Source organism: Petaurus breviceps, unplaced genomic scaffold (assembly GCF_028583685.1).
Source record: "Petaurus breviceps papuanus isolate PSGF00001 unplaced genomic scaffold, PetGlider_PUasm1.0 126, whole genome shotgun sequence".
NCBI classification, from domain to species: Eukaryota; Metazoa; Chordata; class Mammalia; order Diprotodontia; family Petauridae; genus Petaurus; species Petaurus breviceps.
The window spans coordinates 64,866,534-64,886,832 of record NW_027185655.1 but is presented as its reverse complement, the minus strand read 5'-3'; the positions used below and the strand labels follow the sequence as shown (position 1 = coordinate 64,886,832).

At 35.2% G+C, this 20,299-nt stretch overlaps 1 protein-coding gene across 3 annotated transcripts in view; it reads right to left on the bottom strand.

Moving 5' to 3' along the window:
• Positions 1-20,299, bottom strand: part of VEGFC (vascular endothelial growth factor C) — a 156,303-nt gene that overhangs the window by 37,224 nt on the left and 98,780 nt on the right. For all 3 annotated transcript variants that reach the window (XM_069096611.1, XM_069096630.1, XM_069096621.1), the window contains exons 2-3: positions 15,346-15,556; positions 13,291-13,481 (exon numbers count right to left, since the gene is read on the bottom strand). In XM_069096611.1, the coding sequence (XP_068952712.1) occupies positions 13,291-13,481; positions 15,346-15,556 (402 nt within the window). The remainder of the gene's footprint in view (positions 1-13,290; positions 13,482-15,345; positions 15,557-20,299) is intronic.

Sequence of the window (20,299 nt, the reverse complement as noted above, 5' to 3'; positions counted from 1 at the left end):
CTCATTCAGAATACCTCGCTCCCAGAACATTTCAGCTACCTAGAGGTAATACTGCAACCATTATACATATGCTGAGTAACTGACTCTGAAACAGTATAAGATTCAAATTATTCAGATTACATAAAATGGTCATGAAATTATGTGCTTGCAAAGACCTACAAATATAGAAATAATTTTTGATTTTGTTATTGATTACACATATGTTTGCAAGACTTATTTTCCATGTAAATATGTTTAGTTTTCTATGGACATTATTAGAGTGATCTTGTCTGTACTGAGAGATTCCTTTTATCAGAAGTACTCCATTTTCTCATTTGTAAAAGATGTAAGGATTAGACTAAATGATTCAGAAATTTCTTCCATCTCTGAAAATTTATAACAATACCTTTGGAAAATTGTTGTACACACTGAAACCATGTTATTATGGCTAGTAAGGACTGTTACTTTTTTTCAATAACTTTGATTTATTTTAGATTATTTCTGTTTGGGTATTTTATATTCTTTTATAAATATAAATCCATTTACTTTAAATTTTCAGGTTTGTCATCATATATCACAATGAAGGGGCAGCAGTGTGTCATAGTGGAGAGAGCACTGAACTTGAACTCAGGAAATTCTGACTTCAAGCCCTGACTCTGACATATGCTCTATGTGTGATGATGGGCAAATCAGGTTATCTAAAAAAAGAAATCACTACTTGACACTCTTGTTATACTATACTATAAATCACAAATATGGGGTAATTTCTACAATTCAGAAGAAATATTATTAAAATATTTGTGGAGAGGTTATGTCTTAAATGCTCAGAAGCATCAAGTTTAAGAGGTTATATCTATATAGTTATACACATACTATATATGTATCTATATAATTACAAAATGTCACTTTCATTCATTCCTAATATTCTTAAATACCATTCAACATTTTGTCAGACTTTTGGTTATTTTAATTACATTTTAATTCAACAAACTTTTTTTAGATTGTTTTGCTATATTTTACATTAAGTCAGAGAGATGACTAAGGAGAGGCCAATGAGGCTTTGACTGTGGGCACTTAAATTTAGAGAGCATTAAATGTGTTCTTTTAGCAACACAGAAACAAATGAGTTTGGCATTTTGATAGCAAAAAATAAAATTGGCAGGGACATATAGTACATACTTCCCTTTTGTAATGTGACAGAGAGATGAATTTGGAATTGGAAGACTGAGCTTTTCACCTCTTACACTTTACTATGTTGGAGATTTGGGGCAAATCCCTTCACTTCTTTCAATTTGAATACCCCCATCTATACAATGACAGTGCTGGTTGAAAAAAGCTCTAATGTTCCTCTCATCTCCAAATCTATGATTCTATTAATGTAGTGCAAAAGAAGGAGAGTGTAACTTTCTATTCTCTGCATAAGGTGAGCTGCTATGACCTGAAATGATATAAGTTGCTCAGAGTGACAGTTCAGTAACATAGCAGGGGAAAAAAAGATGTTTGTCACTAATTAAGCTAATTATAGAAACTAAGGGAAGCAGCTTGATTTAGTGGATAGAAAGCCAGCTTCAGAATCAGGAACCCCTGCGGTTCAAGTCCCTCTCTGATGAAAGCTGGTTTGTGACCATGGGCAAGTCACTTAACCTCTCACTGCCCTGGGCTACTCTCTAATCCTGCAAGTTGTAGAGCAAGTACTGATCTGCTTTGGTATGTGCAGTTACTTCATTAAGAGTTCCCTATCCCTAGGGGTGGCTAGGTGGCACAGTGAATAGAGCACTGGCCCTGGAGTCAGGAGGACTTGAGTTCAAATCTGGCTTCAGACACTTGACACAATTACTAGCTGTGTGACTTTGGGCAAGTCACTTAACCCCAATTGCCCTCCAAAAAGCAAACAAACCAAAAAAAAAAAAAGAGTTCCCTATCCCAATGACAAACTAGGTTAAGTTTAAAAAATAGAAGTCAGAACTAATTTGGAACTTCCTCAGTTACTACTGAATATTTTATACACAATGATTTCAGACATACTATTTCATAGATATCAATAAAAAAAATCACACTATTTACTCAAATTCCTTACAGAAGATACAAGAATTTAATCTTCAGTAGTGGGGATTAGAATTAGCTAAACAAAATGTAAACTAAATCATGCTTAATAACATTGTTCCATATGGCCAGCTCCTTTGAACTTTTAAATTGAACTGCTCAGTTACTACAACAAGTTAGTCAAACAAGCAGCCAGCAACTGGTTAGCAGTTCATCATTCCCACCAATGGTGGTGTACATACATATTGTCTATCATAATATAAAAAGGTGTAGGAGACAAATCCAAGACTCTTAAGTGATTTAAACATTGATGATTCAGGCATGATCTTCAAAGTACAGGATGTAAATAGAAGATAATGACCAGATCCCCTCTATAGGCACTGTTCTAAGACCATGAGAGAATGGGTTTAAACAGAAGCATAAGGGATTTAGGGTAGGCTTAAGGAAGAATTACCCAACAGGACTGTTAAACATGAAAATAATTTACTGACGGCAATAGTGACATCTCTTGGTTTGGGAATTTTTCCTATTTGGGACAGTTAGCAAAACTTTGTCCTTAGCTTACCTGAGGAGCTTGTCTTAGATCCTTTCCCTCTAACCTTCTTATAGAATGGCAATAGTTTGATAGGATATCCAATAGTTGTATGCCTGTATAACGTATTTATAGCTCACAATATTCCTCATCTGTTTTTAACAGAAAAGCCCTGCTGGACTTAATTTTAAACTCTTTGGAGAAAGATGCTTTTCTTCAGATTGTCCCTGATAATGAGTATTTTAAATAGAGTTTCTAAGAAATTACACCCTCAAGGTTCACTGTTCAATTTTTCATCTCCCTTCGAAAAATGTTGATACTAAAAGATCTACAAACCTTTCAAAATAAGGTATGTGCTGGCAATATTATGACTACCCTGGTGGGTAAAATTATCTATAAAACTTGTGCTTTTTTTCGAATCAGGATTTATGAAAATTTTGAATACTTAGACTAATAACAAAGATATGAAAGAAATGGAACAGGGAAGCCTCAAATAAAGACATGTTTTTTTTTTTTACTAGCAAATGCTAACAAAGAAGGGCAGAAATCCTATAAATTTTAAGGAAATGAGTGATGCCAAAAATGTTTAAAGGTAGTGTATAAAAGGGTTATATTCCAAAAGAATGCATACAAATCAGAAATTTGGTATTTAGTATACAGTCTTCATGGAAAGAATGTTATAAATGACCATTAGGTTTCTAGGCAACATATAAAAGCAAATTTAATCAATCAAAATTTACTTATTAAATGCCTATTGCATGCCATGCATTATGCTAACCTATAATACAGGGTGTCAAAAAAGTCATTGTACTGCAGTATGTCTTTTGGAACACTCTGTATGGCTACTACTCTTCCATTAAAATCTTCTTTGATGTCTCATCGTGGGATGCATAATCCTGGAGGCAACAGGGAGCCACTGGAGTTTACTGAGTAGGTGGGATGACACAGTCATACCTGTGCTTTAGTAAAATAACTTTAGTGGTTGAATACAGGATGGATCAGGGTAGGGAGAGACTTGAGGCAGACTCATCAGCAGGCTGCTGCAGCATTTCAGGCATGAGGTAATAAGGAGCTGCACTAGAGTTGGGGCAGTAACAGAGGAGAGAAGGGGGCTTATTCAAGAGATGTTGCCAAGGTGAAATCAATAGGTTTTGACAAAAGATTGGGCGGAGGGGTAAGAGATAGTAAGGAATCCAGGATGACTCCTAGATTGAAAACCTGAGAGATTAGGAGGATTGTGTTACCCTGTATAGTAAAAGGGAAGTTAGGAATGGGAGGGGGGGAGGAGGAAGAGTTTAGGGAGAAAGATAATGAGTTTTAATTTTGGACATAATGAGTTTACGTCTACTAAACATCTAGTTTGAAATGTCTGAAAGGAAGTTGAAGCTGTGAAATTGGAGGTCAGAAGAGAGGTTAAGGCAATATGTATGGATCTGGGAATCACCAGCATAAAGATAGTAATTAAATCCAAGGGAGCCTGATGATCAAGGCAAGTGGTATAGAAGGAGAAGAGAAGGGGGCCCAGGACTGAACCCTGTGAGACACCTAATGTTAGAGGGCATAATCTGACTAAGGTTCCAGCAAAGGATACTGAGGAGTAGTGTGGTAGGCGGGGAAAAAACTAAGAGAATGGTGTCTTGAAAACCTAAAGAGAAGAGTGTATTAAGGAGAGAAAGGTGATCAAATGTCAAAGGCTGCAGAGAGGACAAGGAGAAGTGGGAAAGGGTCAATTAAGAGATCCCTAGTGAGATCAGAGAGTCAGAACCAGGACTGTAAAGGGTTAAGAAGTGACTGAGAAGAGACTAAGTGGCAACCCTATTATAGATGGCCTTTTCAAGGAGGTTAAGTACAAAAAGCTGAAGAGAAATATTTTGATACTTAGTAGGTATGGAAGGATCAAGTAAGAGATTTTTCAGAATGGGGGAGACATGAATATGCTCGTAGATAGTAGGGAATGAGCCAGTAGAAGGGGAGAGACTGAAAATAAGTGAGAGAGTGGCAATAATAGAAGGCGCCATATGTTGGAAGAGATGGGATTGCTTGAGCAGGTAGCCTTGGTAAAGAATAAGGACAACCCATTATGTGAGACAGGGGTGAAGGAGGAGATAGTGGCAGAAGGGATGAGTCATTTGAAATGAGGAAATGGAGAAAGGATACAGCAAAAAGCCTGAATTTTCTGTAAAATATGAGGCAAGGTTCTCAGCTGAGAGGGTGGAGTGATGGGCAGTCAAGGGAGGTTTGATAATGGATAGGTTTGGAAGAGCTGTTGTGTTGAGTGGGATAAAGAGTTCATAAGGCAAGTACAGAAAGATTGACTAGTAGCAGTGAGGTTTCAGTTGAGATTGTGTAATGTAAATTTTAGTAGGCCCAGGCAGAATAGATTATGATTTTCTCCACCTTTATTCAGTAGCATATCTGTACATGATGGGAGTGATACAAGACTGAGGCTTGGCAGAGCATAATTGATTATATGATAAGGAAGCTAGAAATTTGAGAGAGGGGTAGAATGTAGATTTGAAATGTTTCACCAAGGAGTTGAGATGAGTAAAAGAGGAGAGAGAAGTTAGGACGAAGGAGATGATCTGGGAGAGAATTGAGGGATAAAAGGATTGGAAATCATAATATGGACAAAGAGTGGGGTTTGGTAAGGGAATGCAAAGGAGAGGTGAAACAATCATTGTTGAATACAAGGATTTAGGGATTCTTGAATGTAGAGGTGGTACATTTATGGGTGATGACAAAAGCAAGGCTATCTTTGTGTGTGGCTTGAGGTGGGATGGAGGAGTCACTCATAGTAGATTGAGGAACCAAGTGGTTAGGATTATTGAGGCAAAGTCAGTATGTATGTTGAAGACCCTTACTAAGAGAACAGAAATTGGGGAAGAGAGAAAAATTGCGAACCAATTACCAAACTCATTGGAAAAGGAATGGAAGTGACCTTTGGGCCTGTAGACAACAGCTACCAGGATTTCAGTTGGGTCTTATTTTGGTTGTTTGTCCTTCATTTTTGAAGAGGACCAATGGCACCATGGGGTGATGTTCTGACTTGTGGGTGAATTGGTTTTAAGTAAGGCAGAGTTGTGCAAAGTTGTCAGCCTCACTATCTCTTCTAGAGTCATTAAAGTCCAGTGGCAAAACAAAAGTCAAGATGATCAGTGCTGACCCAGAATGCAGGGTCATTGGCATCTTTGATGTTTTTTAAGTTCTTAGTGCCCCCCAGTGCCTGCTTCATGGCCTCTGGAACAAATTATTCTCATCCTCCCCTTCCACGGGGGGAGTCTTCACATGCTTGGGATGGACATCCCCCGAACTTACCATTGTGTTTGAGACCTATTCGTTACCCTCCACCTGACTTAGGCCATCTACCAAGATAATTTTTACTGGGGTGTGCCCACTGCATATGCTATTGTTTCTTGGAGCCACAGGTGAGAGTTGGGTGGCAGGTGGACACCATAGGTAGATGAGCAACCCTGAAAAGGACTCAGCAAGTCCTCACACCGAAGGTTGTAGAGGGATAGTCTGGAAGTGGCTATAGAGAACAAAAAGTATTCTAACCCCCCATATTAACCAGTGAGCTGAGGGGAATAATACTGAGTATTAGAAGATTATGTTCTACAAAGATGCTCACATTATGTGTTCAGGCAGTAAGTGTCTGGGCTGGGTAGGGCTTCTATAGCACTAGTTCCAGAAGCAATGAGGAAGGAGGGCTTTGGCAACTTTTAGAGGGGGTGGATGTGTCAGAGTAGAAATCAGGGAAGGAAGGCAGATACAACGCAGTTCAACAAAATTTCTTACATGCCTGCTACATGCAAGAAATAATACTAAGTGCTATGGACACCAATATAAAACAATCCTTGCCTTCAGTGAGCTGACATTTTATCAGAGACTTATGTATATAGATAAGTATAATGTAGGGAGAGGTGATGATAAAGAGGAAGGTAAATAGTTCTTGGAATATTTGTTGAGGGAGAGAATGTTTTCAACTCTGCTAGTCTGGGAAGGCTCTGTGGACACCATGGTCTCTGAATAAGTAAGATCAGACTTCTGGAAGGTTGAAAAGATGAGGATTTGCTTTCCAGGTCTGAGACAATAAAAGAAGATAGGAGATAATACTGATTCTAGAGAACTACTGGTAGTCAGATTTTGCTATGTAACTGGTCTTTGAGGTTAGTTATAATCGAAACATCAAGTATGTGAAAGGGAGTAATGTGAAATAAAATAGGAACTAGGCTGGTTGGAATTGGATTGTACATGACCTTAACTGCTTGGCTAATAGATTTTATCTTAGAAGCACCTGACTTTTTTAATAGACAGTGATACATGCTTTTCACAATTATTTTGTCAGCTATGGGAAGTATGAGCTTGATAGAGAAGGGATCCAGGGAAGGCAACTGGGAGGCTACACAATAACCCAAACAAGTAGTAATTAGGGTTGAAAATAAAGTGAAAAAAGCATGAAGATGTGATTGGTGAAATTCCAGGGCTAGAGGAATACAACCTCAAAAGGCATCAAATGAAACCCCTTAGTTTTACTGATGACAATACTGTGGGTCTGCCAAGGTTAAGTGATTTGCCCAGGGTTATAGGACTTGACAAGTGACTTACAGATGGGTTACTGGGTGAAGGAGAGAGAAGAGTCAGGGAGCACTAGGAGGTTTCAGAGTAGAATGAATACAAGGATGGTAATACCCTAGGGAGGGGCGGGTAAGATGCAGATTTAATGGAAAGATCTCAGTTTTGGATATCTTGGGTATGGAGTTCTGGTGCAGCAAAGCAGTGAGGAAGTAGGACTTGGGAGATAGATTGTGGCTGCATATACAGCACTGGGAGTCATCTGCATATAGGTGATAAGCAAATGGAATAAAACCAGCAAACTATAACAATAAGAATGCCATAGAGGCGGCTAGGTGGTGCAGTGAATAGAGCACTGGCCCTGGAGTCAGGAGGACCTGAGTTCAAATCCGGCCTCATACACTTAATACAAAGACTAGTTGGGTGAACTTGGGCAAGTCACTCCCAAATTGCTCCAAAAAGCAAAAAAAAAAAAAAAAGAAAGAAACAAAACCAAAAGAATGCCATAATAATTATTTTGTTAACAATAATAGCTAGCATTTGTATCATACTTTAAAGTTTGCCAAGTGCTTTCTATATGTTAGTCTCATTTGATTCTCATTTCAAACCATGGAGGTATTTGCTGTTATTATCTCTCTTTTACAAATGAGGAAACCAAGTCTGTTGAAGGACTTGCCCAGGATCACATAACTAGTACCTGAGGTGGAATTTGGATTCAATCCTTCCTGACTCCAAGTCCAACATTCTATCTCTTTCATTACCTAACTACCTAGTATAAAAAGAGAAGAGAGCTAAGGAGAGTCTCAGGTAACATCCAGTCTTAAGTGGCAGAAGATTTATGACAGACCAGCAATGAATATATAGATTATTTGGATAGTTCAATGTAGAACATCACCTGTACTTTGGTATGTAGACATACAATAATATGCAAGGACAGCTTTAAAAAATTTCTCTATGCATGTCATGTTCCCACTTGACCCAAACCTTATGTGACAAAATGGCCATATAAAAAGAGCTTGTGTGTATTTGACTGCTAAATATGAATCATCAATCCTGAAATCAACAGTACAGAATTTGTATCCTGATTTCCCAGATTAGCTTCTACCTAAAGCAAAGGCTCTTAATACTTTCCATGTTGTGTCCCCTTTTGGCAGCCTAGTGAAATTTCTGTACCACTTCTCAGAATAAGGCTTTAGGATGCATAATATAAAACATGTAAGATTACAGAGGAAAGGAATTATATTGAAATGTAACTATCAAAATAATAGTAAAGAAAACCAGGTTCAAGATCAAGGATAAAAACCCCTGCCTAAAAGCTTAGGTTTCCATTTTGCTTATATCACAAAGAAACTGAGATAACATTTCATAAAGAGAATGCAATTTGGGATTTTATTGACATCAGCTAATGTGGAAGATAGAGTATTTTCTTTACTTTCAAAGTGGAAAGACAGTTAAAAGAGATACACTTAAAATTTGCAGCCATAAATCATTGAAGTATTTAATTGTTTGATGAAAAGGTCAGTTTTTCTCATGGTAACACAGAAGAGTTAAGTATAGACCTGGAAAATATTTTTGCACATCTTTGATGAGCTTTGAAAATTATTCCCGGTAGCACTCCAAACACTCGTGATTAAAAAATGGCTGTATTTGCTGTTGCTTACTGAAGGCTTTGAGCCTCCATTAAACAAATATGACTTGCCTTATTATGAAATAAATATCAATGTGTCATGGAAAGTGGCATTTTCTTGGCATTAAAAATAAAAGCAATATTTAAAATGTCCCTTGTGTACCCCTTGCAAACTATGTCCTAAGTATCTCCTTATTTTGCCTATCCCTATTTGCAGCTTTGTTTAAACTATAACGCTCATGGCCCAGATGAGAAGAAGATAAAAAGCTTTTAAGGAGAATTTAAAATATTGTAAGAAAATTGATTATACGTTTGTTGGTGCCATACAAAGTGCTTTCCTCTCAAGGATCCAATGGAATAGCCAGGTAATTATCAATCAGCTAAGAAGCATCCAAGCCAGGATTCAAAATCATGTTTCCTGACGCCAAGTTCAGCATTCTTTCCTACTAGCCACTGTGCCTTCAGCACCCAAGCCAAGACTTTCAGACAGGCCTCTAACATATTGAGCCCCTGCTCCAATCCCCGTATAAGGGATTTGTCAGACATGCCCTAGGCCATTTGTTTGTGTGGTGGCTGAGTATACAAATGAATAACTATCCTCAACGTGAGGACACAAAGTAGTAGCATAACTACAAAGACAAACAAAGTGATTCCGCTTTGGAAACTCTACGTATTAATAATATGCAGATCATTCATCATTATGCAAATTATTTTACTGTGTTATACTGATAATACAGCAGCAAAAACAGGTCTTGGGAAGAAAAGTTTCTCTTTATTACGGCTAAGATCACACAGCTAGGGAGGTACAATAGCTTAAAAAATTATACCTTTTAGTGTTCTAATTACTAAAGATATTAAGATATATTAGAGAGGTTAGTTAACATCACCTAAAAGGACACTTTTTTTGCCTTATTTAGTGAAAGAATCCTTAAAACCTTTAACATTCTCTCCCAAGACAACTCCCTTTGAGCTGTCTTCAGTATGTGCCATTCATTAAGTCAAGGCAGATCAACAATTTCTCTGTAATTTACAATTTTACCTAATTATATATTATTATTATAATATACATATTATTATATATAATATTATATATAATTACCTAATTCACTGAGAAGTTCAATGACTTTTCTAGGGTCATGTAGCTACTATGAATCAAAGAATGCTTTTGAAAAAGTATTCCTCAGTCCAAGACTGGTCCTGTAGCCATTATATTATGCTTTATGCCCTTTGCCATATTTAAAAATGTCAAATCTTAAAAAGTACAAGTTTCTGAAGATCAATAAACTTGATGTGGTTTTAATTCAATGCTATAACAAGAAATGTCCCAAATTAGAATAAAATTAGTATAGGAAATAAGAAATAGAAATTAGAACAAAACTATATTTACATGGATATTTCCCTTAAAAGGTACTATATGATAATATGAAACATTTTTTTAAACTGAACTATGAGCAGGTGGAGCAGGTAGGTACCACCTTGGATATAGCACTGGTCTTGAAATCAGGAAGACTCATCTTCCTCAGTTCAAATCCAACCTCTATCACTTAATCCTGTTTGCCTCATTTCCTCATCTATAAAATGAGCTAAAGAGGGAAATGGCAAACCAAATCTGTATCTTTGCCAAGAAAATTTCAAAAGGGGTCATAAAGAGTCAGACATGACTGAAACAATGGAATAATAACAGATAAGGGGAACCCTTCAGGGAAAGAAATAGTCTCAAGAAGTCTACTTTTCTAATATAATAACCAAAAAAAGATTTCTCTTTTAATATCCCAAAGATCCGGATCATCGATTTGTTTTTAGGATCATAGGATCATTCATTTAAAGGCTGCAAGGGCCTTTGAGACCATCCAATTTAAATGAGAGAGAGGAAGAGCAAGAAAAAAGGACTTAGGATCACACAGCTGTGGGATACCTGAAATGAGATTTGAACACAGGACTTCTTGACTTTAAGTTCAGCTGACTATCTACTTCAACATTTTCATTTATAAAAAATTTGTCAGAAAGCCCCATACTTAGAACAGAAAAGAAATGGGACCCAATTCTTGTATGTATAACTTAATAGTAATACAAAACAGCAAAATTTTTGCAATAATGATAAATTTAGTATAGGGATGATTCTTTTTGGAGAATATTTGAACAACATAATTATTTCTTATTTACTATTGGAATGAATCAGTGACTTAGAAAATAGAGATTCCAAGTACTTAATTGATAATGCAGTCCACCCTTACCAATATAAGAATTTTAATATTTATAAAAGGATTTTGGAAAGAATGTTTATGCTTCACTAGTAAGATGAACAAGCTATACCAAGTAAAGTCTTGTTAAGCTAATATCAACTTATTTGAAATAGTGTATAATTTCAATCAACAATCCCTTAGATGATTGGCTAGTTATTTATTTTAATAAAGTAACTTACGTAATAAAAATATTCAAAATTCTATTTTTCCTGGCCTCTTGTATTTAAAATATGTACAATTTTACTCTACTTTCCAGTTTTTATATATCAAAAGTTTGTTAGCTAGAGAAAAGCTTTCCAAGTTGATTTTACCTGCTACTGCTAATAGACAGCAACCATATAATTTTATGGGTAATCTCTTACTAGTTTTATGAGAGATAAGTCAATTTCTTTGATATGTGACTTGTAGATGATTGTACCATTTTTGCTATATCAGGTGGTGCAATGGATAGAGTGCCTAGGTTGGAGTCAAGATGATTTATCTTTCTGAGTTAAAATCTGACCTCAGACTCTTCCCAGCTATGTGACCCTGGGCAAGTCACTTCAGTCCTTCATCTGTAAAATGAGCTAGAGAAGGAACTGACAAACCACTCCAGTATCTTTGTTAAGAAAATTGCAAAAGGGGTCACAAAGAGTTAGACACAACTGAAAATGACTGAACAACAACAAAATCAGTCATTCATTTGAGAAACGTTTAAAGACTAAGATACTTGTGATATTGTTTAAAAAGCTATATGTAGTGGGGCAAATATAGGAAGAATATCAGGTCCAAAATCACCACATACAATTTTATTCTTTAGAGTTTAAGCCCAGGAAAGTTTAATAGGAAATTCAGGTTTATAGAATTATTTTTTCCTTGCAATTCTTATCTGAAAAGAATGGGAAGAGAAAATAGTAATAATAAAAAAGAAGATATGTTGACTTGTTCTTTCAGGATGATGGTGAGCAGATATGGCAGAAAACAAATCAACTAGAATTTTATATGTATGATTCTCAACTTATTTCTTACAAAGATGAGCAATATTTCATTGAAGAAATTATTAGTAAAAGTAAAATGCTAAAATGCTTCTACTTGGGTGGGGGAAATGAAATAAGAGACCTAGGGTCTGATTAGAGTTCAGGCTTTTCCTGGTCTTGGTGCTCTAACTGATACATCTAGTGATTATTTAAATGAAAAAATCACACCCCATACCCAAATAGTGATTAACATCAATATCACATTTATCAAATTCAAAAGAGAAAGATCAGATTTTCTATTTTAACACAAAGGGCAAGAGTCTTCTGCTGGGCTCTTGCAGGTGACTATACAAGAATATGACCAGATTACATTTTAAAGTCGATCTGAAATTTTTCTTCTGCCAACTCCAGCCTTGAAAATGGGTTGGAAAAATCTTTTTAATACCATAAGAATTTTCTTTGGCTGGGTAGAATTTGAATTAGTCCCACTTACATCACCAATCTGCTACATATCTTTGCCTATAAACACATTCCATTTCAAACCTCCATAAGCAAGATGATGCTCAGTTGCATAGTTATAACAAGCCATATGCACAGCTGCTTTAATAGTGAGCCTCTTCTTCCACATGTGACCCATAATACATACTTATCTCCCCTCCTCCCTATGTACATCAGTTATGAATAGGCCACTTGCAAACAAACTTAAGACATGCTTTCCTGCTCACCAAAAACCTCAAAATTTAAAATTAGAGAAAGCACAGATGACACAAAACACCCTAGATGCAGTATCAGAATTGCTTGTTTTTGGCTTTGCATCTCCAGTGCCCAGTACAGAGCCTTGCAGATAGTAGGCACTTAGTAAACATTGAAATTATTATGATTTTCTTGAACTTTCTAATTTATATTAAACAATTTCCATTCCACTTATTATTCCACATAATTCCACAAAATAATTTGTCATATATATCCATGTGTAGAAGAGCTAAATTTGTACTTAAAAGTAACCAAATAATTATATATACATACATATAAATATACAACTTACTTACACATACACATACCTAAATGGCAACTTTTATATTTTTAACCTAAAATAACTTTAATTTTATTTAATTAGGCTTATGCCAATAACATTAAGCATTACTGCCTCTCTTTAGGGCTTCCTAATTTAAAAAAAAAGCATCACAATTGTAGTGAGACATACTGTAGCAATTTAATCCCAAAGAAAATCCACCATACTTTCTGAACTGGTTAGATCTCTATGCAAAGACTCTATAAATGTATAACCAGAACATGCCTTCTGTGACAGTGATCTCAAAGCATGACTGAAATACCTACCGTCTTGCTGAGGTAACTTGTGCTGGTGTTCATACACTGCAGTCCCTCACTGTTGCAGCAACCCCCACATCTGTAGATGGATACACATGGAGGTTTAAAGAAGGTGTTTGTTGCTGCTCCAAACTCTTTCCCCACATCTATACACACCTCACGTGGCATGCACTGAGTCTTTCTCCACTCATTATCAATACCTGCCGAGTCATAGGGAAGTCCATAAGTTATAAAGAAAACATGGCAGCAGGAGGTCACTCACATTTAGAATAAAACCAACATGTTCATAGTCTTAGGTTCTTTATCTGGTGAAATATGGGATTTTAATAAAGAAGTGGGACCTAAAATCTCTAATACTGGGATAAGGAGCAGAAGAGCTCACATAGCCACCTGAAGAATTTTTCAAATGAAACCCCTTTCTACAAATTTAAGACAATCTAAGGTTTTGTGCTTTATGAAAAACCACAAAGACCAGTCCACAGAATCTATGTGCAGTTTTTCCTCGCTTCACAGAAAGTTTAATATCTGCTGTTTATAAATGCTGCAGCAATCTAATCATGCCAGTTTTCTTCAGCATACACTGTCTTTGTGGTTTTCAAGCAAAAAGCAAACAACATCATTGCCTTGTTCTCATTAAACCAAATGTAAATGAAGAATGGGTGTTGGATGCTGTCCAACACCACCTCCAGAAGAGCTTTCTGGAAAATCTAGAAAGTGGCAATGCTGCATCTATATAATGTGTAGGTACTTCTACAAATAAGGTGGGATATCCTGCTCTATTTTTGCAGGCTAGTAATCTTTGTCTGTGCATGGTATAGTAGAAAGAGTCATACACTTGTAAGCCAAAGACCCCTAAGATTTGGATTGAATTCTGGCTCAGCTTTCTGTTGGACTTCAGTTTCTTCATCTGTAATTCCCCTTTTGGCTCTAACGTTCAGTGATTCTAGGCCATCCACTCTGAATCACTCTGTGGATCTGAGAGGCAAAGGGCCCATAAATTGACTCAAATGTTTAAATTACAACCACTGTTATGACTGATGCTGCTTTCAAAGTTCTAGTTTGTTCCCTACCACTAAAATAAAGTTTTAATAGAATAAAACATATGTTATTGATTTAAGATGAATTTATTTTTTACCTCAAATTATAAATATCAACACATGCAAATCTAATAATAATATAATGAAATTTGTATTATTTTATTTAACAGCTGAAGAAAGCTGTCTAAAGTATGATTAATTCAATATAGCATCATCCACTAAAGAAAACTGAGGAATAGTGGGCAAGAGATGCCTTAATTATTTTTATGTTCTTATTTTTTCCATAGGGCTTACTTAGAAAATGTCAATGGATTCACAAAGATTCAGAATAAAGACTTTAAATTGAAAGTGGCCTCTGAGGTCAAATTATAACTACTTCATTTCACAGATGCGGCACCTGACACTGAGGGAAGTTAAGAGACTTGTCTAAAGTCATGCAGATGGTAAGTGAAAGAGACAGAATTTGAACCCAGTTCCTCTGATTCCAAATCCAATATTCTTTGGATTACATCACCCTGACTTTACTGAAGCCAGTTATTATCTCTGAACAATCGACCATAAATTACCTTTTGAAAAAAAAAGACTCTTCTCTTCCCATTGCATGTAAATGGAACATTTAGGAAATCTAACTTGAAGGAATAATCAGGTGATTTATAAGATGGAGAATACTTATATTGCTAAGAATGAGCATGCATGTGAAATATACATTTATATGTATATACATAAAAGGGTATTCACTGTTCCATTTCCCCAGCAGCCTCGCCAGAAAATAAAGGAACTAAAGCACCCTGAGAAACACACAAATTTATTTCCCACCCAATTTGATTGTAATGAGAATACTATTAAATAAGATATGTTTTCTTTTAAAATCAATTCCTTTCTTTCATCATATGAAATTCTAAAGGTTGTATACAAAAGTACAGATATTCAGTTGGTGGTGGTGGTGGGACAGGTTGAGGAAGGATATTCCCCCCTACTCCTGGTTTCATTTCCAGGACTGATTACATGTTTTCTTTCCTATACTTACTTTTCAAGATCTCTGCATTGTAATGTGCTGCAGCAAATTTGACATTCTCTTCTCTTGTGTCAGGACTGGGCTGTTCCCCATTTTGCTGCCAGCCACCTTTCCTCAACTGACATTTAAACATTTTCCAATATTCTGGATAAAGGACTGTCATAAGTTCATCCACACTGGACACGGCCCGCAACTGCTCTTCCAGATCTTTGCTTGCATTATCCTGTTAAAGAAACATGCAATATCAATTACTTTTCAGATTGTAGAATCCAGGAGACAAAATGCCCAAAAGCTAAAGTTTGTTGTACAATGATTCTTTTTTCTTGAAGGACAAGGCTATAGTGACTTGCACATATTAGGTGCTAAATAAAGTATGAAGAATATATCAAAAAACTACTCATTTTTTTAAGCTACAATGTTCATGATAAAAACATTATTTTAAATTTTTAATGAATAAATTCAAAACTTTTAAAATTAGGCATAGTTTTCAGTAATTTGCTACTTGGAGCTATAATTTGTTAATTATAACTTTTTGCTTATTCTGCAATAAAAGCTCAATAAATATTTGATGAATGAACAGAGTACTTATTTTGTATTGTCTATAGAGTTCATGGTGAAAAAAAATTTAAATTCTTAGTGATCAATTCAAAGCTTTTAAAACTTAGCCATGCCATTTTTTTCTGCAAACTACTCTTTGGAGTTATAACTTTGATTATCAATTTCAACTTTTTGGTTATTTCTGCTCTTTATAAAGATGGATATTTGTACAGAATTATTATTCCAACTACAAATATATGGCCCTACTTTCAATTTTATAGATAGTTGCTTTTAGGAGATTGACAATTAAATATTTGCCCTGGTATAACTCTCCAGTGAAGTCAAACAAAACAGCAAACTATTATTTTACTTTTATTTTACACAGTGGTATCAACAACAATACACAAAAAAAATCTAAATAGATATTTTTGAAATGATATCAGGGACCTTGCTTAGAAACTGTTGCCTTAGGTGAAGGTTTACAAAATGATTCTGATCATTTTCAAGAGAACTTGGGATGGACAGCCTATTCATTAAGAAGCTTGGTGAAAGGGAGACATGATATCATAGGGACCAGTTGGGGAATCCCCTTTTATCTGTGTTTTGCATATGAGAAACCCAACAGCCAGAGGACTGGGCTCTAATACAATAAAAATCATGGGAAGAAGTCTTATTAAAGACTCCAGTGTTAATAGGGATTTTATCAGAAAACCATTGGTTTGCAGTTTCCAATTTTTTAAATATTAGGGACTCTCATTCATCTTCCCAAAACACTAATTCTTGTAGATTCTTTAGTATTGAACCAATGCTTCTTTCATGTCTCAATTCTTTGTATATGCATTCATTTCAGATGTATTAGACAGAAAAAAATAATTAAAAAAAAATAAACTGTTGCCTTAGAATCACCAAATAAACATAAGAGTACAAAATTCAATTTTAAAAGTGTGATTTCCCATGATACTCATGATAGAGACTATTTAAATTTGGGGGGAAAAGAAGCTTTTCCTATAATAGTGCTGAAATTATTTAGTTGTTAAAATGTGTATTTTTTAAACATCAAATAGTTCAAATGGCATTTAATAGTGCTTACAAATATTTAGATAGCTTTATATATGTATATGTGTTTACTAAATGGGATGTATTGAAGCATATTTTAAAGAGTTGCTGTAGCAACAAAACTCATAAAACTGTTCTAAATCTAATTGAAAAAAATGGAAATAAATGTAAGAGTTTTTTTAAAAAAAATTTATTAACCAGAAAATCATGAGTTAAATATAAAAAATAAATTCTGGTGCATGGTATACACACATGTGTATGTTTGGATGTACATGTATGTGCATTTGCAAGCATACACCCACCCATGCATATATATATTTATGTATATGTGTGTGTGATTGCTTTCTCCACTATAAGCATCATTCACCTAGAAGGAAGTAGTACTTCTACATACCATAACAGCATAACATTCCCATGTGATCAATTTCCATAAAGCTTATTCCGTATCTATTGACAGACTGATAAATCACCAAGATTGTGAAATGAATTGTTGAAAATTGAGGCAATTAGAAGACTAAATGACATTTTTGGATTTAAATTTTTCAAGTTAGTTTAAGTCAGGGTAACCATGTTAATTTCATTTTATGAGGATATAATTTGGGTTTCCTATGAGCTACCATACTAAGGAGTAAATTATTTCAATATTTTAAAGTGTCTGTGATCTAATGGATGCCAATATCACATCTGTTGATATGCTTCCAATTTTATTTTGTGGTACAATATCAAAGGAGATATATAAAACATCCTTAAAGATTAGTTTGGCTCATGATATTAACTAGTTACCATTATTCAGCATATGGATATTCTAATTTCTGCTGCTAACTTATGCATGGCAATATATTAATGTATTTATATCAATGAAGCAACAAGCCTTTATTATGCAAATACTATGTACAAGGAACCATGGTAAGCACCATGAATACAAAGTAAAAAATGAAACAATCTTTGCCTTCCAAGAACTTACATTCTATTGGAGGAAACAATATGTATACATACGTACATACAAACGATATAAAATATATACAAGTGTACATGTATATAATATATACATATAAATATGTGTAATATTTATACAATTTGCATATCTCTCTAATATACAACATAATAAAAATATTTGGGGGGAAATTAATTATCAAAATGTGACTTATTTACAAATATTAACTAATTGCTTATTTCACATAAGAAGGAAGCATAGCTAAAGAGGGACAACATTGGAAAGATAATCTAAAAAAGGCTTATATGACTTAATTATAGTCTGGCATTTTATATGTTGCTAGACAACTGGCTACTTCATTTTGTAATATTTAAGAATACTCTTTTTATGTCTGATAAGTTACTTATTTCCTAAATAATGAAAAGAAATTATGGTAGAAGCAGGTTATTTTTATCACCCTCTGGCATCATTTGGAACAAAGAGAAATATTGACAAGATCAAAATAAAAGGTGATCGTGTGTGTATAATATATATGCATTATATGTATATGCTGTTATATATACACACCTATGTATACATGGTATATAAATATATATATATATACATACACACATATATACGTACATACACATATGTCTGTTCAAAAATTATTTCCCAAGCTTAATTTGGGCATCAAGAGCCTGGCAGAAAGTTACTGATGATTTATTAAATCTAAAGTACGTACAAAATGTCATTTTCTTAAAAAAAATTACCCAAGGAGTTGGACCATATTTACTATTGACATTTCTGCCCTGAATTTATTTTACCTGTGTATAAACTTATCAGAGGTTGATTATTTTTAAGTATAATGCATATCACCAGCTAAAGCACAGGTTAACAATGGGCCTGAGCATCTAGAATAAATACTCAGGTCCTTGTGGCTAATTTAGTGACACTAAAAGAGAAAGAATAAGCATTTAAGGGAATTACTTGACATTATGGGCCAAATACTGTGCTAAAGGCTGTACAAATACTATTTCCTTTGAATTTTACAAAAACCCTCCAAGGTAGGTGCTATCATTATTCACATTTTACAATAGAGTAAACTGAGGCAGAAAGTCATAAGTGACTTGCCCAGGATTACACAACTAGTAAGTGTCAGAGCAGATCTGAACTCAGGTCTTCCTGAATCCAGGCTAGTATCACCTAGCTGCCCTGTTTGGTAATGCCTACCTAACAAATGTTAACTGAGTGACTGGAAGCAGAAAAGATAGAGTTTAGGGAGAAGATACGTTGTTAATTTGAGATGATGTCTGTGTCAGGTTAAGTTATTCTGATTTTTGATACAAAGACAAGCAAACAAACAACTTTGTAATAATTCTTTTTTTTTCTACTCTACTTTGAGGGAGAAGTAAAAAGCAAAGTGGTTATGTAACAAAATACTTAGAACTCTGGCCAACCTATGATTCAATCAAGTTTTCTTGATTGGCTAAAAGTGAACCTGGGTTTGGAGGAAGGAAGGAATGAGCTCCAGTGAATCCAGAATAGGCAATTGTTATATCAGCCAAGGTAGTATTCTCTGAATGAATATATTAATATCATCTATACTGCCATGTAGATAGGATACAGTTTTGTGATTAAGGGGTCATAGGCCACCATTATTATTTAAAAACAAGATTAGAAAACTTAAGTGCCACTCACTCTGGAGAAAGGGTAGATTATTTTTAAAGGTGCTAATTGTCATGTTTTTTTCTGAATTTTCTGAAATTTCTATAGTGTTTCTTCTATTTTAAGCCCTACAAAATTCACTGGTGTGGAGAGAAAAGAGAAACCAGGACATTTGAAAATGATGGCATAAGAAGAGTGAGATGGATTAGGTGTGAATGATTTTTGTACACAGAGAGTCAAGCCAGATGAAGGACTAGGGAGGTCCAGCAGGCTTGATGCCACAAAGGTCTGGCTTTAGGAATAAGAGAAGTTTAATAAAAAAACAAAACAAAATACTGCTTCCAAGAAGAGGGGCTCATGTCCCAGGAACCTAATCTTGAAGCATTGAAACTAGGGCCGGATCACACAAATATATCACATCTTCCAGTCTTCCAGTCATGGAGTTGAGCTTAGAAACTTCCACTGGACTAAACAGTCCCCAATCATTACATAGAAACCCTTTGCCACTCCTGCCCTATTGACACCATTAATAGTCCTACCATGTTTCCCCGATAATAAGACACTGTCTTATTATTTTTTTGGACAGAAAAACACCAGAGGGCTTATTTTCAGGGGAGGGCTTATTTTAATGAACATTGACAGCAATTTTGATAAACAGGTAAATGTGAACAAAAAAATGTACCTTTATTCAATAAGCAAATCACTGGGGAAGAACAGGATGACGTGCTCACTGCTGCAGCTCTGATTGGATGCAGCTCGGAGCATGGTGTGCGTTTCGGGGGGGGGGGGCGG